Here is a 16,362-nt window from a genome sequence, read left to right on the forward strand (position 1 = left end):
TGGGTGGTTGCCCATTAAGACCCAGAGGTGTCTGAGCACAGTGAGGGCGGGCAAGAAGTGAGACCAGGTAGGGCCCCCTAGGCTCAGGGGCACAACATTGCTTCTCCCCACAGAGCTTCTGAAGGGCATCGATCTGGGCAGTCTGGTGGACACCGATATGGACATGAAGATGGATGACTTCAACCAGAACGTTCTGTTGATGTCTCCTCCAGCCTCCGAATCGGGGTCCCAAGCGGGTTTCTCCCCGTACTCCATCGATTCAGAGCCAGGGAGCCCTTTGTTAGATGACGCCAAGGTAAGAAGCGCTGCTTCCGAGCGTCTCCAAACCGCAGTAGTGGCCCGGGAAGGAGGAGGGGAGGGAGAGAGAAAGTGAATAATAACAATGCCAGGGAGGTCCCCTGGATGGAGCCGAGCGCCGTGCTGAGGCTGGGGGTGCAGAGGAAGCACAGAACGGGCCGGCAGCCTCTCTGCATTGTGGAGGGAAGGGTCCGGGGGCGTGAGGCGCACGGAGGCCTGAAAGGTAGAAAAGGATCAGGTTAGGAAGAGCTCCATGGGCCGGCCGGCCAGAGTTTAGTTGTGGTCCCCGGAGCTGAGCAAATAGTGGGTGACAAGAGCAGGGGTGGACGTCAGAGAAATCTCGGGAAGCCGCAGCTGCAGGGGCGCACTCCAGGGCCCTTCTGGACGAGAATCGTGGCCTTATGACTGCTGAGCCGGGGGTAGACAGCCTGGGGAAGTGCAGAGGGAGCAGCTGCAGGCGACACAGGCCTGGACGGCGCTGAGCAGGTGTAGACAAGACACGGGGAAAGGTAGAGACAAGCCTGGGGAAGTGTGCGGCTGAGGGTGACAAGGGCCTGGCTGCGCAAGTCACAGGGCAGTGCCTTCCTTTCGGACATCCCAGAGGCCACTGGCGATGCAGGATGTGCTTCCGGGGGCAGCAGGCTGCCTGCTGTTAGGTTCCCTTTGCTGCGCCCCCTCATGGCCAGTGTACAAGGCCCTTCTCTGTAAAGCATGGGGCTCCTTTCTGGCTCTGTCTGTGGCCCCCTGAGATCAGCCATGCTCTCGGGAGAGAAGAGAATAAAGGGGCAGAGATGTTCGGGGCTTTGCCAGGTTTGGCCAAAGGGTCTGTCAGATTGTCTCCCCTCCTGAAGGCAGAGACATACTGGCCTTGGGGAAGCTGGGAAAGCTGGAGGGCAAAATTCTGCCCATGGGCCAGCCTGGTCCCAATAAAAACATTAAAAGCAGGGCCAGAGGCCCTCGCCCGGTTGGCTGAGTAGAGTGACTTAGAAGGAGAGTCGTTCTTGGGCTGATTTATGGGGGGCTCAGGGAAGCATCCAGGGCTTACGCTGCATTGTCATAATGGCAGCCAGTTACCATTTCCACAATTTCCCTGTAGAATATTTTTTAACAAAATCATTCCTTTGAGGTTAAGCACAGAAATCTCATTAAATAAAATGTAACTTAGAAAATGTAGGTTTTTAAAAATGCTTTTTTCTTAAAAATAAGCCACATAAGTTGCTTTGCCAAGGATTCTGAGGAAGAAAAACAACTCCTGAAGGGGTTCGCTGAGCGGCCTTAGCGTAGGGGGCCCGGCCTCTGGCCTCAGCTCTCTGGAGGTGACTTGAGACCAGTCACATCCACGGTTTCCAAATGCACAACGGCTGTTCTACTTTCACTGGGGTCTACCTCAGCCTAACGCCAAGGGGCTCCTGCTCCTCCAAGGCCGTCATAATGGGACACAAACCTGGGAAGGATGAGCTTGGGAGGCCTCTGGGAGCCGTCTCTGGACATGAACCGTGCAGCTCTTGGTGACTGGGGAGAGTCTTTTTTTGACTACATGAATGTGCAAACATTACCTGTTCAGGGGTGGATAGGTGATGGCCTCCTTCCATGGAGACCCGATGTGGGGGGTGGGAAGTGTGCAGGCCCCGGCTCATCCCCAAGTCAGCCCATCCTTCTAAGAGGCTCAGCCCACGTCTCTGGTCCTCCCGCGAGCTCACAGGCCGCCCAAGAACAATTCTCCTCAGTAGCCAGTTGAGGAAGTAGGGCCTGAGACGGAGGGGGCTTGGCCAGTAAATGTTGAGCCTCGTGTTTAGCGCTCTCCACTGTGACTTAAACCAAGCACTGAAGCTTTAGCTTGGGGACCCCTAAGGGACCCCGAGGCGGGACCCGGGAGGTGAGAGCCCGGGCCTGGTGCCGGGCTGCCAAGGACTCTTTCCCAACTAGACGTGGAGTCTGGAGAGGTGAGCTAAAGGAAAGAAAAGAAAAGGCAGGACGAGAGCAAGAAAGTGGGTGGGTGGGGGGTAGAGATACACGGACAGAGAGAGACAGTGCTTACCGTGTGCCGGGCACTGACAGTACAAATGCACGTTGGCGGCTAGCCCCTGCCCTCCCGGACCTTACGTCTGATGGGGAAATGAGTCCGAAGGGAAGGTCACCAACGCCTTGGACCTGGGGGAGACGGGGGTGGCAGCTCGGGCACACGGTGTGTTTGGGCAGAGGGCCGGGCCTCTTAGGGCCTCCTGATTGTGTGAGTGCCGCTGGTCCCTCCTGTGATTCCCTGTCCCGGTACATAAAGAGACAAGGGCAGGGAGGCGGCTCAGAGAGAGGGAGGCCCCTGGGGCTAAGCCCCCTCCAGCAGTCCCTGCCCTGCAGATGCAGGAGAGGGGAGCCTGTGAGGCTTCTCAGGAACCTGAGCTGTTCCCATGGACTCTGTTAAAAGCCTATTGAAACGCACGATGAAAGGCAGGCACCAGGTGACCTCAGGTCGCGGTAGGGAGGCCCTGCCCAGGTCAGGGACACAGACATGACTTTGACGGGTCTCTCCCCGGCCTCCTTTGTGTTGAAGGTCAAAGACGAGCCCGATTCTCCTCCCGTGGCGCTGGGCATGGTGGACCGCTCTCGGATCCTGCTGTGCGTGCTCACCTGTCTGTGTCTCTCCTTCAACCCCCTGACATCGCTGCTGGAACGGGGAGGGGCCCACGGCTCGGGCCAGCCGGCGCCCGCGGGCCGGAGCATCCTGTCCTTTGATTCAGGTGGGACACTGCCCCCAGAGAGTGCTCTGCCCAGCCTCGTGTCGGTGGCCAAGCCGGGCCTTGTCCGATCACGGACACAGAAGCGGTTCAGGCAAGGCCCGGCCGCCCACCCACGGGAGGGCAGGAAGAACTCGGCCAGGGGCCAGGTCCTTTCTCCTTTCCCATGCGGCCCCCCTGGGGTGGGCCGGACCCTGGGGGCTGGGTCTTAGAGAGGGACAGGAGCTGCCCGTGCAGAGTCTGTGGGTCAGCTCTCCCTCCCCGGCCATCCGAGGGTGTTTTGGGTTTCATTTGCAGCTCTGCTCAGTGGGGGAGGGGTGGGCTGGCTGTCCCCCAGCCCGGATTTCTCCTCAGAGGCTCCGGAGACTCCTGGTGGTAGAGGCAGAGGGGCTGAGGGCGGCTCCCCAGGGCAAGCTTGAGAGATTCACCGTTTCTCTCCGGATCTCTGTCAAATTTGGGGGTCGTCTGGTGACCTCTGACAACCTTCCATTCCAAATTGGGCTTTCCCTGTCCAGGGGCGGCTCATCCTCAGTTGGCCCGCCCTTGTTTCTCTGGAGTCAAGGGCCCTTTCTCCCTCCTCCCTCCCCAGGGGCTGGCGGCTGGATTGACTGGATGTTCCCGACTCTCCTTCTGTGGCTCCTAAATGGCACGATCGTCCTGAGCGTTTTCATCAAGCTGCTGGTGCACGGGGAGCCCGTGATCCGGATGCACTCGCGGACCTCGGTCACGTTTTGGCGCCATCGCAAGCAGGCCGACCTGGACCTGGCCAGGGTGCGTTCCTCCCACCTTGGCTCCGAGTCCTCCTGAGAGCCTTGGAAATAAAGTAAAATCTCCCCTTCTGTACAGTCTCCTCTGCCGTATTCTGGAAGGTCGGGTCTGGGCCGGCCAGGGACGGACTCCTCGCTCTGGGACCATCCCAGCCTCCCCTCGGGGTCCTCTAGGAGCAGAGCTCCCCCAGCTCGATGGGAGGAGCCGCCCACGGCCATACTGGGGATCGCTAGAATCCATTTTTAAAGTTTCTCGGTATAGGATGAATGAAAACATTGACAAGCTTGAGTTTCAGCAGGCAGAGGGCCCCAGACAAGTGGCGTGCTGTTCCATCACCCTGTGATGTGAGAGTCTCTCCAGCAGGGTGGCAGTTCCCCCATTACCGGGCCTGGCTCTGTCCTGAAGGAGGAGCTCCTGCTTCCTTCCGCTCGGTTTTTGTGATTTACTTTTTAGTGTCATTAGGACCCCTAGGGCAAAGCTGGCATCAACGCCGAGAAGAGCTGGGGGCCAGTCCTTTGCCTCTCCCAGCTCTGCTCAGCTCCCTGGTGTTAACCTGCACTGGTGGAGGGGCTTTCCCTTACCTGGAAGTTCCCTTGCACTCCAGTGAAGCCCCAGGTCCCTCCTTGTCCCTGTGGCCTCCGACACATGCACTGGCTGCGCCGGGCTCTGAGCCTGACCCGCTGATCGGTCGCTGCCTCCATCGGCGCTCTCGGTCTTTCCCCTCCGTGTCCCTGCTCGGGGACTCTCGGGCTTTCTCACTTCTCTCTGCTTCATACAAGACTTCTGAGCTTCTCTGAAACGGTCCCTTTTGTCATTTCTTAATAATATTCTGCTGCATTAACATAATGAAATGTCCCCCCTCCCGCCTCCCCCCAACCTTTGTCTCCACCACTGCAGCCAGAGTTTAGACTCTCCAAGCTCAGTCTTTAAATTGACCCGGGCCCAGAGGTCATGGGGTTTCCAGTTCTCTCAGATCTGACATCCGTAACATCATCGTTCAAGGGGTACTCGGTGGGGTCTTGTTAGATCCCCTCCTCAGTACACAGGTCAGCTCCTGTGTCACAAGTCCCTCCCATGTGGCCAGGTACCCCACAATAATGGACAGCTCCCCATCTAATTAGGCAGTCTGTTTCATTGCTGGACAGCTCTCAATGAATAGAAGAAGGATTTCTTTTTTTAATTAAAAAATCTTTCAAATAAAAATCTTCTTTCCTTCTTGTCCCCCTTTTCAAAAAAGAAGGAAGAAGGAAGGGAGAGAGAGAGAGAGAGAGAGAGGAAGGAAGGAAGAAAGCTTACATTGTATGCTTAGATAAGCAAAACAAATCCGCACTTTTGGCCGTCAAGGGAAGTCTCCTTCATCTTGAGCCCATCTCTTCTCTTTCCCACAGTTGCTCACCCACCGCCATCTTGTTATCTTCTCGCACTTGTCTCTTCTTGAGATGTGGTTCCTTGGATTGTGCTCAGGCCTCTAGCTGTGGTCCCATTAGTGGCTGGGCACGAGGACCGTGGACTTTCTGCCGCGGGGACCTCGTTTTTGGTAGGGTAGCCTGAGGCTGCCCTCGGGGTTTTTAGGTCTTGTGTCACTGGTAGCTTGCAGGGTCTTGGCGTAGGAGTAGGAGACTGTAGAGGAGGGTCTCTCGTTCTATAGATGAGGACGCTGAGACCCAGGTTGGGAAAGGGACTTGGCCAGGATCACACAGGCACAAGGTTTCGATCCCGGATCTTCTCGATTCCCAATCCGGCCCTGCAGCAAGCTGCCTCGGAGCTAATGATGGAGGGGTCGTGTGAGCGCCGGCTAAGCCAGCTCCCTCCATTCTGTGCTTGGCCGGCGGGCTTTGGGGGGCTTTGCAGGAATCAAACTTGTCTCGGTGGGAGTTATCGTCTTGGTTTCCACTTGACCCTTTCTCTCATTCATTCATTATTTCTGTGTGGCGCGATTCTGTCATCTCATGTCAGCAACAGATTTGTTAACCAGCGTCTTCATGCGTGTCATTAACAGCCCGGAACAAGAGGGGGGGAGGCTCTGACCCAACCCGGGCAACGCTGATTGAGTACTTGTTGGGGGCTCCGGGAACTGGGCCGGCCTCTCCAGGCCTCCCTTCCCGTGCTCCCCGGGCTGAGCACGATTGTTCTTTTGTGAGTCGGCCCCAGCCGGCCTTCCGCCCGAGCAAGATGGACCCTGGGTCCCTGCTGACCCTCTGAGGGAGGAAACGGCCGTCGTGCCGTCAGTCAGACAGTGTCCTCAGGACCCCAACGCCGTCCTCGCTTCTCGCCTCCTCCAGGGGGACTTTGCCGCGGCGGCCTCGAACCTTCAGACGTGCCTGTCCGTCCTGGGCCGCGCGCTGCCCACCTCCCACCTGGACCTGGCTTGCAGCCTCTCCTGGAACGTGATCCGGTACAGCCTGCAGAAGCTGAGGCTGGTGCGCTGGCTGATGAAGAAGGTGGCGCAGCGCCGGCGCCGGGCGGCCGTGGCCGGCGGCGGCTTTGAAGACGAGGCGAAGACCAGCGCTCGCGACGCGGCCTTGGCCTACCACAAGCTTCATCAGCTGCACATCACAGGTCAGCCCGCGGAAGCGGGGGCGGGGGCCGCCCAGGGCTCGGGCTCTTGGGGCGCGTCAGGCATGAATTTCCGAAGCTTCTTTCTCTCTGGCTCCGTCGGGCGCCACTTAGAGCGGACGAGGCTGCGGCCGCGGGGTCCGCTCTGGGCGGCTCTGGGGCCCTCGGGCCATCCAGGAGGGTTAGCTGGGTGCCCCCCGCCTGCCGGCCACCGTGCTCGGGAATTCTCCCGGGGGAGACGGCAGTTACGTTCTGGGATGACGTGTGCCCAGTATACACGTGGATGGGGCAAATCATGGGGAGGGTGGCGCCTAATGGGGGGGTCAGAGGAGGGGAGATTTGTGGAGATGGAGGTGGGGAGGGGAGGAGGGAGGGCATTCTCACCTGTGGGGGAGGCAGAGTCTGAGAGAGGAGCGAATGTCATGTGGGAGCCCAGAGTGCAGGAGGGGAGACTGCCTAAGCCTTCTCCTGGCCTGGGCTGGGCCGAGCTGGGCTAAGCTGGGATGGGCCAGGCCTAGCCAGGCTAAGCCTTCTCCTGGGCTGGGCCAAACCGGGCTGGGCTAAGCCTTCTCCTGGGCTCAGCTGGGCTGAGCTGGGCCGAGCTGGGCCAAGCCTTCTGGGCTAGGCCAGGCCTACCTGGCCTAAGCCTTCTCCTGGGCCGGCCTCGCTGGGCTAAGCCTTCTCCTGGACCCGGCTGGGCCAGGCTAAACCTTCTGGGCTGGGCCCGGCTCACTGGGTTAATCTTTCTCCTGGGCCTGGAGGCTGTCCCTGAGCTGTGCATGTGAGAGGGGGCTGCCTCTCACTAGGTGTCTCCTTCATGCAGGGAAGCTCCCAGCTGGCTCTGCCTGCTCCGATCTGCACATGGCTCTGTGTGCCGTCAATCTGGCTGAATGTGCCGAGGAGGAGATCCCCCCGAGCACCCAGGCCGAAATCCACCTCACAGCGGCTGTGGGGCTCAAGACTCGCTGTGGAGGCAAACTGGGCTTCTTGGCTGTGAGTACCTGCCCTAGTGATCTTGCTTGGGGAGGGAGAGGGGTAGGGGCTACCAGCGCAGCGCCGGGCTCTCTGCCAGCTCCACGTGGCCCTGTGGCCACCATCGGTGCCCTCTGTGAAGGACTGCGTCAGCCCTGTGTGAGAGACACCGGGCCCAGCCCGGAGGCTGCTCCTGTCTAGCGCACTGAGACACTGGGTGCCTCCGAGGAAGCCATTTAGTCTGTGGGTAGTCATCTGGCCAGCTTAGTGCCAGCTGTGTGGGCAGCGGTCAGTGCTGGGCCCGGCATCAGGAAGAACAGCCTCAGACATTGCCCCAGGCAAGTCACGGAACTTCTGCCGGCCTTAGTTTCCTCAGCTGTAGGATGGGGACAGTAACAGCACTTCCCAGGGTTGTGGTGAGGTTAGGGAGACATTTGTAAAGTGCTTGCAACTCCTCAAGGTGCCCTGTCCGGGCCAGCTCTTGTTCCTGGGCCCTACTGTGTGCAGCATCCTGCAGGGGTGGGGGTAGGTGAGGCCTGTCCGGGCCCTGGGGGACTGAATCATGGAGCAGACGCAGGCAGCCCTGGGCCTCCCGTGCCCAGCAGCTGCCGGGGGCCCCTTTGGGCTCTGTGGAGCACCTGTTGGCCGCGACTCCCCCACGGCTCAGAGGCAGAGCAGTCCCTGAGGCAGGGCTCGTGCTCCCTGTCTGAGAGGAGGAGCTCGCCCTGGTCACCCAGGTGCCGAATGTCGCCTCAAACTGCTCAGTGCGCAGAGACCCTTTGAATGCCAGCTCCCAAGTTGTCTGGGAAGTCGGGGACAGAGGCCTGGGGGTTCTTCAGGCCACCTGGAGGTCAGGGATGGAGCCTTCAGGCCGCTGGGAGGAGTCAGGTCACTTGGGGAATCAGGGGAGGCTTTCAGGCCATTGGGGGGGTCAGGGAAGGGGCCTTTGGGCCACCTGGGGGATTCGGGGGAGGCCTTCAGGCCGCTGGAAGAAGGTCAGGGGAGGGCCTTTGGACCCCTGGTAGTTTCCAACTTCCCAGACTCCCCGCTCTGTCTTCAAGGCTCCTTGGGGCTGGGAGTCGGGCCAAGGAGCAGCATGGTCGGAACCCCACTTTGGCATGGACGCCGCGTGCTTGTCCGGCCCTACATTCGCTGGTGTTGGCTTTGCCTGAGTGGCCTGTGGGCCTCCTTCCCACACACACATTGGCAGATTCACCCCCGGTGGCCTCGGGCCTCCTTCGCCCTCGGGTGGGCTAGAGCCGGGCCCCCCTCACTTCGTCCTCCTTCCCTCGGCAGAGCTACTTCCTGAGCCGAGCCCAAAGCTTGTGTGGCCCCGAGCGCAACGCCGTCCCCGACTCCCTGCGCTGGCTGTGTCACCCCCTGGGCCAGAAGTTTTTTGTGGAACGGAGCTGGTCGGTGAAGTCGGCCACCAAGGAGAGCCTGTACTGCACCCCGAGGAACCCAGGTGGGAGCCTGCCCGGCCCCCTGCTTGTGGGTGGGGGAGGAAGGGGGCCACCATCGGCCCTGCCCTCCAGCTGCTGGTGGTGCGGCAGCCAGAGACCCGCAGAGGGGCTCGGGAGCGGGGGAGGCGTTCTCTGTGCCGCCGGCCCACTGGGTCTAGAGCCGGCGTCCCTGGCTTTGCTCTGGCGGCCGGTCCCCGGCCAGCCGCCTTTTTCTGCCTCATGCCCCCCACACGTTAGAAACACTCGCTCTGTGGCAGGCTGCCGGACAAACCTGCTTCCTGTTCCAGGACTGGGAACGACCCATCTCACTGTCCCTTAGGCCGGGATGCCTGTAATCCTTCCCCCTCTGCTCTTGGATTGAGCTCTCGGGTCCCTCTGGGGGTCCAGGGAGGCAGAGCCCCTTAAAAGGCCTGCGGGCTGCTGCCCCACAGTGGCGTGGTCAGGCTGGCACTGGCACAAGATCACCCAGCATGGCGTGCCCGCATCACAGAAGACGCTCATACGTCTTCCCCCACGAGGCACTGCCTTCTTTTGGAGAATCGGATTTTTTCTTGTGTCAGAAACTCTGGGGGTGACGGACGCTCTCTCGTGCCGCTCTCTCTGCGCCACCATCCGCCTTCTCTGCCCCTACCCCTTACCCCCCCTCCCCCCGTGCCCACCCTGCGAGAAAGGCTGCGCTGATCAGACACGCTCACAGGGGATGGGAGCGGTCAGGGAGCCAGAGGGCCTCTGCCCTTCTCCCAGACACCTCCTTTTAAAAGGAGCCTTTTGCTGCTGCCCCACTCCTCTGAGGGGGAGGAGACAAAGAAAAGAGCTCTCGTCAAACTGTCCTTTGGGATGGAGAAACAGTCACTCAGAGCAGCTGGTAGTGTGCCTGCGACGTTCTGTCCCCGTAGCCGCCCGCCTCTGCTTCAGTAGCCGGTCCCCAGGAACTTAGAGGATGCCCGTGAAGTGCTGATCTCCCCGTCCGCTCGGGTCCAGGAAGGGCGTCAGAATCAGCCTTCTCCCCTCTCCCTTTTGCAGCGGACCCCATCGCGCAGGTGCACCAGGCCTTCTGCAAGCACCTGCTCGAGCGAGCCGTGGACGCCCTGGTGAAGCCCCAGGCCGAGAAGGGGCGAGCCGAGCCGGACGAGGAGACGTGGTACGGGCTGGGGGGGGCGGAGGGAGGGCCGGCGCTGCCGCTTGCCAGACATAGAAGCCCCTTTTCTAGAGCACTTGGAGGTTTGCAAAGTGCTTTGGGGCATCTTAGCACAGTTGCTCCTCACGGCTGCCCCGGGCCCCCCATTTATAGCAGAAACTAAAGCAAGTAGAGGAAGTGACTTGTCTGGGGTCACATGGTCAGATTGGAACTTATGTCCTGGCTCTGTCCGCTAAAGCCTCTTAACATATGGAGTGTGTAAAAAGTGTGTGTGTGTGTGTGAGAGAGAGAGAGAGAGAGAGAGAGAGAGACAAAGAGCAGCACGGGAGGAAGAGGTGCAGCGGGGTCTGGCCTCTGACTGGAAGGGCACATTGTGGACAGCCTAATGTGGGGGCGGTCCTGGGGGGTCTGCACACATTGGGGTAGGAGGAGAGCTGGGTGACCCTCTAGGGAGCCTGGGGCTGAACTGGGGAAGGGGGTGCTCAGATTCTGGGCTTCCGGGGGGGGGGCAGGTTTGGGTGCCTGAGCTGGAGGCTCCTGGATCCGGGACTCCCTGGGGGTTCTCGGAGGTACAGCAGGGCTGTGGGAGGGGCCGGCAGTCAGTGCTCCCACCTCTGGTCTTGTCCTCAGTGAGCTGTCCAGCGCGCTGGAGTACCTCAAGTTGCTGAATTCTTTTGTGGATTCCGTGGGGGTCGCGACCCCCCCTTTCACAAACAGCTCGGTGTTGAAGTCAGCTCTGGGTGAGTCTCTCGAGGGTCCCGTGGGGGTCGGCGGTCGCTTTCCTGAGTCACTGTGGGGAGGCCGGACGCAGGGACAGCCGGGCTGCCGTCCCCACCGCTAACCCCTGCCAAAGGTTCCCTGTTGGGCCGAGCCGGGTCGGGATGCCGGAAGGGAAGTGGGCCTGCGCCTGGCATTCCGTGCCTTAGGTAGGCGTTGGTCAGTCTCTCAGGCATTTATTAAGTGCCTGCAGTTTGCCCTCCAAACCCCTTCTTAGGGAGTGCTGGGCCCCTGGACAGCCAGTCTGATGAACTCCTTAGTCTCCTCGTTAAGCACGGGGCTTTTGCATTTATAAAATCAAAGCCCCGGGGGCCAGGGAGCCTCATGCGGAGATAGTCCGTGAAAACTCTCCGACATAAGTGGGCGAGCCCCGCGGAGCCGTCAGCCCCCGTGGGGATCCCGGAGTTAACGTGTCACGGGTTCGGGATGAATAAAACGGTCACAGATGCTTTTAGCCGTTGAAGTGGCTCACAGCGTCCAAGATGTGGGAGACTCATTGGCTCCAGACTGACCCGAAATCTCCCCGGGCCCCGTGACAATGCTCGAGGGCCCCTCCTGAGCTCCGGGGGAGCAGCCACCTCCCTGAGGGGGTCCCGGGGTGGTGGGGTGCATCGGCGCCCCCTGCTGCGCGTCACAGGCGAGGAGGTGACCGAGCGCGGCGCTTCCCCCTCCAGGCCCGGACGTCATCTGTCGGTGGTGGGCCTCCGCCGTCGGGATGGCCATCGGCTGGCTCCAAGGCGATGACGCGGCCGTGCGGTCACAGTTCACCGAGGTGGAGCGGATCCCCAAGCCCCTGGAGATGGCCGAGTGCGTGAGCCCTTTCTCTCGCGCCGTGGGTCTGGGGAGGGGCAGTGGGAGAAGGAAAGGCCGGGGGGCCCAGAGGGACCACGGGCATGTCGGCCTGCAGAGGTTTTCAGAAATAAGCCCCGACCCCCTGAAGGCCCATCACGAGAGGGCAGCTGGGCCCCAGCGTGGCAGAGCTGGTTAGGGTCCGTCCTCCCTGGGAGGGGGCGGGGGAGACGAGCAGTTAATGGGCCGGCCTCTGTCTCCCCTCCTCCCTTCCAGGAGCCCCCTCGTGAAGGCCGTCTTCCACACCTGCCGGGCCATGCACGCCTCCCTCCCGGGGAAGGCCGAGATCCAGCAGAGCTCCTTTGGTCACTGCGAGAGGGCCAGCGGGCACCTCTGGGGCAGCCTGAACGTCAGTGGCGCGGCCTCCGACGCGGGGCTCACCCACGTAAGGCTCTGGGGCTCCCCGTGGGGGGAGGGGGAGGCTGCTTCGGGGCTCTCCCTAGAGAGAAAGCTGCTGCCCCAGCTCCGGGAGAAGCCCCCTCCTGACCGGCCGGGACTGGGGCCTGGCTGCACCGGAGCTCTCGCCGTGTGGAGGAGCGGCCCCTCCCCTGCCGCCCTTTCCTCCTGGGGGACCTTCTGGGGGCATTGCCGGCCCTCCCTTTAGCTGGCTCTTCCTCCTGGGGGCCTCCTCGGTGCTGCCCCCCGCCCCCCTTCTCCTCCCGGGGGCTCTCCTTGGGGCGTTGCCGGCCCTCACCTGCTCCCTTCTCGGGGGCCTCCTCGGTGCTGCCCCCCGCTCCCTGGGGCCAGCCGGGCCGGCCTCCTCGCCTCGCCTGGGGTGGGCAGAGCTCCCCTGCGAGTGGCTGTGGTGCATTGTAGTTGCATTGCACGTCATGTCGGGCTGTGCAATGTTCCCACAGTGCATCCCAGAGGCCCGCGCCGCCGCCGCTGCCGCCACCCCCGCCGCCGCCGCCTCCCGAGCTCTCCCGCCAGCCCGAAGGGGTGGCGCATTGTGGGGCTGGCGGAGGCCCAAGGGCCGACCTGAGCCCACTGGCGGGGCCGGGGCCGAGTCCGGGGGCTACTCTGGGTGGGGGGCGGGTCCAGAAGCCGAGGGGCCGCCGGGGTGAGGCGTGACAGCCTCCCCGTGTGGGAAGGGGCTCCCTCCCAGAGCTTCCCACCGGCCCCGGCCGCAGAGCCCGTCTGCTGGACCCGGACCCTGGGCCAGGCCCTCAGTGGGGTGTCTGGGAGAGGCGGAAGCTGCTGGTGAGATGGGCGTCTGTTCGAAGGAGGAGGAAGAGGAGGAGGAGGAGGAGGGCAGCCGCAGAGCCCAGCCCCGGCGCCGCCCCCTCTCTCCGGGACGAGTCCCGAGGCGTTCTCACGCTCACCGGCCAGTCCTCGGCCTACACCTGCAGCGGGTGCTTCCTGCCGGCACTGGTGCAGACTGGCTGATCTGACTAGGCTCCCTTGGGCTGGAGCAAGCCCAGGACCGCCCCCTCCCCCATGCCAGGGAGTCTCGGGGTGCCTGGGTCGGCCTCCGGCCCCTCCCCTCCCCCGCTGCTCCGCCCACTGCCCCTTCCTCCCACCCCCGGCCCGGGCCGCCCCCCCCACCGTTTGCTCTGGCCCCTGCAGGTGGTCCAGCTGCTCACCTGCGACCTGCTGCTGTCCCTGCGCACTGCCCTGTGGCAGAAGCAGGCGGGCTCCAGCCCCGCGCTGGGGGAGACCTGCCACGCCTCGGCCCCCGAGCTGGCGGGCTTCCAGAGGGACCTGGGCAGCCTGCGCAGGCTGGCGCACAGCTTCCGGCCGGCCTATCGGAAGGTAAGCACCGGGGCCCTCCCGGCCAGGGCTCGGACTGGGGGGGAGGGAGGGACGGCGGGGCCCCCTTTCCCTGACCCCCGTTGCGGAGGTCCCTTGGGGCTGGCTGGGGGGGTCCCGCCCGTGTGTGCTCAGCCGCCGCCTCCGCCCCCAGGTGTTCCTGCACGAGGCCACGGTGCGCCTGATGGCGGGGGCCAGCCCCACGCGCACCCACCAGCTGCTGGAGCACAGCCTGCGGCGCCGCTCGGCCCAGAGCAGCAAGCACGGTGAGTGGGGGCGCAGTCGGGGGGCAGCCGGGGTCCGGGCGGGGTCCGGGCGGGGTCCGGGCAGGGTCCGGAGGCTGACCGAGCTCCCTCCCGCAGGAGAGCTGGAGACCCTGCCCGGGCAGAGGGAGCGGGCCACCGCCATCCTGCTGGCCTGCCGCCACCTGCCGCTGTCCTTCCTCTCGTCCCCCGGGCAGCGCGCCGTGCTGCTGGCCGAAGCCGCCCGCACCCTGGAGAAGGTGGGGGACAAGCGCTCCTGCAGCGACTGCCAGCAGATGATCGTCAAACTGAGCGGGGGCACGGCCATCGCGGCCTCCTAAGCGGAGCGGCCGCCGATCCCCGGGAACCTCTGCCCGGCCCCCTCAGGCTCCCCGGACTCCGCGTGGGAAACGCTGAAAGCTCCCCTCCCGGGCTGGGGCCGCGGCGCCGTTTGTTCCGCCTTTGGGCCTGCTGAGCCGTTGGGGGAGCCCCCTCCTCGCTCCCCGTCCCCTCTCCTGTTGCTGATGTAGCCGTTAGTTGTCTTTCCGTAGCGGTAGCCGAGGGCGTGAGGGCCCAGCCCAGAGCCCAGCTCCGGGGTCCAGGGCTAGAGCTTGGCGAAGGGGAGGCAGTCCTCAGGGCGAACATGTAATAAAATCATCGTTTTTTAATTTTCTAAGAAAAACAAACCATGGTATCCTCCTTAATTGTCCCTCCCCGCCTTTCCTCCCCCCCTCCCCCCGGGCTCTCCCCAGGGGGCCCGGGCACTTGAGCCAAGCAGGAAATGCCGAGGGCCGGGGAGCCTCGGTGGGAGCCCCTGGACAATGGGGGGCTCCTCTCCACTCTGGTCTTCGTTCTGTCCTCTGCCCAGATTCTTCAGCCCAGAAACGTGCTTTAAAGGGAAATGTCTGTGGCTGGGCCCCCTCTGCCCGGCCCCATTTCTTGGCCCTAGAATGGGCCCCTCCGCCCCCTCCCCCTACAAGGGGGGCTCTCCTGCTCTCAGGACACAGAGGCCGTTTTCTTCCCCGGGGCCAGGACAGCTTCCCTTCTGCCTCTCGCGCAGCTCCAGGGGGCCCAAGGTGTGCGGACCCTCCTCAGTACTGGTCAGGGGACCCTGCAGCACGTGTCCAACAGGGCCCGGCTGTCTCCACCCACAATCGGGAGCCCTCGGGGCCAGCTTTGCCCGGACCGGCCTGGTCTGGCGCTTCCCTGGCTCGGCCTCCTGGGCACTGGCAGCTGCCCGAAGCTTTGACCTCACCATGGATGGAGCAGCCCCCTTGGAGCTCTGGACACCAGGGGTCGGTCAGCAGCCACTTCCTGGAGTCTGCTCCATCTCCAGCAGCGAGGAGCCCACCTGCCGGGCCGGGGAGAGCCATGGGGGCGGCCCCTCGGCCTTCCTTGCCTTGGGCACTGGCGGAGGGGGCAGGAACGGCTGAGAGGGGATGTGGCCTGGCCCCGCCCGCCCGATGCCCTTGCTGAGGGCTTCCCATCTCGGCGCCCCCTCTCATCCCCCCCCAGTGACCACGGGCAGGGTCTGGGGCCTGTTTTATATTCCGTGTTATTTATGGGTCTAGCGCCAGTCCCCCCCTTGTTTATTCTACGTGTGTACATATGTGCCTTGTTGTGGGGGGTGTGGGTGGGGGGAGGTTTGTGTGTTTGATGGGGGGGGACTATTCCTCCCCCGGAAGGCTGGGGGCTCAGCCCCCCAGAGGGACCTTTTTATGTTCAATCATGCACCCTGTGCGGGAAAAATGGGCTAGTCAATAAACACAGCTTGGTCTCGCCGGCCCACTCCACGTGTGTGCTTTCATTCGGTGACTTCTCTCTATCCCGGCCTGGTTCCGGTTCCCCCGAGGACCACAGATGGGCCGGGAGGGCCCTGGGGACTGCCTGGTCCTTCCCCACGGGCAGAAGTTCAGAGATGCCATGTGATTTCTCCGAGGTCCCTCAGGGGGGTCTGAGCGTCCCCAGGGAGGGGCCCTGACCGGGGCCCAGCGGGGGGCACCGAGTCCTGTGGCTGAGCCCTCTGAGCAGGGCCCCGAAGCCCCAGCCCCTTCCCCACTGGCCTTTTCTGGGCTGCGGGGGCACCGGAGGAGCCGTGGCCGGTTTTCCCCTTCATCCCTCTCTGCTCCCGCTCGTGGGGAGCTTTTAGTGGGGACGAGGGCACGCGGGGCCCGGGCTCTGCGGCCTCCCCGGCCAGGGCCTGAGGACGGGAGGGAACCGGTTTGTGTCGAGAGAGGAAGGGTCGGCTGCGGATGGGACGGGAGCAGACGCTTCCCACATGCCTGCGGAAGGGCTCCAGAGGAAACCGTCCTGGCCCTGATTCTGCCGGGGGGCCCCGGCCAGAGCTTGGGGGCTTGCCCGGGGAGACTGAGGCCCACGGGCTGGGGGGCCGCCACGGAAGGTGTCCTGAGGCTGTTAAATGAAAGACAAAAACTTTCTATCGCGAAATTCAGGGAAAGAGGCTCCCCCAGACTCCTGGGCAGGGAGGAGGAGCTTCCCAGAAGTGGGAGGGCAGCCTGGGCAAAGGCCTGGAGGCCAGAGAAGGAAGGTCAGGCCGAGGCTACGGGAGGGCAGTGGCTGGCGTTGGGCAGGGGGACATCTGGTGGGGGCGGGGGGCCGGGGGACGGCCGAGGCCTCGGGATGCTGCCCGGGGGCCGGAAGTCAGGCTCAGTCCCACAGCTCGTTAGGTGTTAGAGTGCGGCACCCAGCCGCCCCGAGGACTTGGGCTTCGTACGCTGGGAGCAGTCGGGAGCCGGGCAAGAGCCATGAGCTGGGCTGGCACCCGTCAGACCGAATGGGGAGGGAAGTGACTCGGACCC

The 16,362-nt window shown here is 63.3% G+C and overlaps 1 protein-coding gene across 1 annotated transcript in view; it reads left to right on the top strand.

Moving 5' to 3' along the window:
- The window catches only part of SREBF2 (sterol regulatory element binding transcription factor 2), a 36,368-nt gene extending 21,037 nt beyond the window's left edge, over window positions 1-15,331 (top strand). The window contains exons 7-19 of the mRNA XM_051962213.1: window positions 114-295; window positions 2,846-3,032; window positions 3,619-3,800; window positions 6,080-6,356; window positions 7,177-7,346; window positions 8,622-8,790; window positions 9,812-9,929; window positions 10,557-10,666; window positions 11,378-11,510; window positions 11,769-11,937; window positions 13,119-13,304; window positions 13,456-13,567; window positions 13,664-15,331. Coding sequence (XP_051818173.1) covers window positions 114-295; window positions 2,846-3,032; window positions 3,619-3,800; window positions 6,080-6,356; window positions 7,177-7,346; window positions 8,622-8,790; window positions 9,812-9,929; window positions 10,557-10,666; window positions 11,378-11,510; window positions 11,769-11,937; window positions 13,119-13,304; window positions 13,456-13,567; window positions 13,664-13,884 — 2,216 coding nt within the window. The 3' untranslated portion in view covers window positions 13,885-15,331. The remainder of the gene's footprint in view (window positions 1-113; window positions 296-2,845; window positions 3,033-3,618; window positions 3,801-6,079; window positions 6,357-7,176; window positions 7,347-8,621; window positions 8,791-9,811; window positions 9,930-10,556; window positions 10,667-11,377; window positions 11,511-11,768; window positions 11,938-13,118; window positions 13,305-13,455; window positions 13,568-13,663) is intronic.
- The last annotated feature ends 1,031 nt before the right edge of the window (window positions 15,332-16,362 follow it).

This window comes from Antechinus flavipes, chromosome 5 (genome assembly GCF_016432865.1).
Source record: "Antechinus flavipes isolate AdamAnt ecotype Samford, QLD, Australia chromosome 5, AdamAnt_v2, whole genome shotgun sequence".
In the NCBI taxonomy this organism is placed as follows: Eukaryota; Metazoa; Chordata; class Mammalia; order Dasyuromorphia; family Dasyuridae; genus Antechinus; species Antechinus flavipes.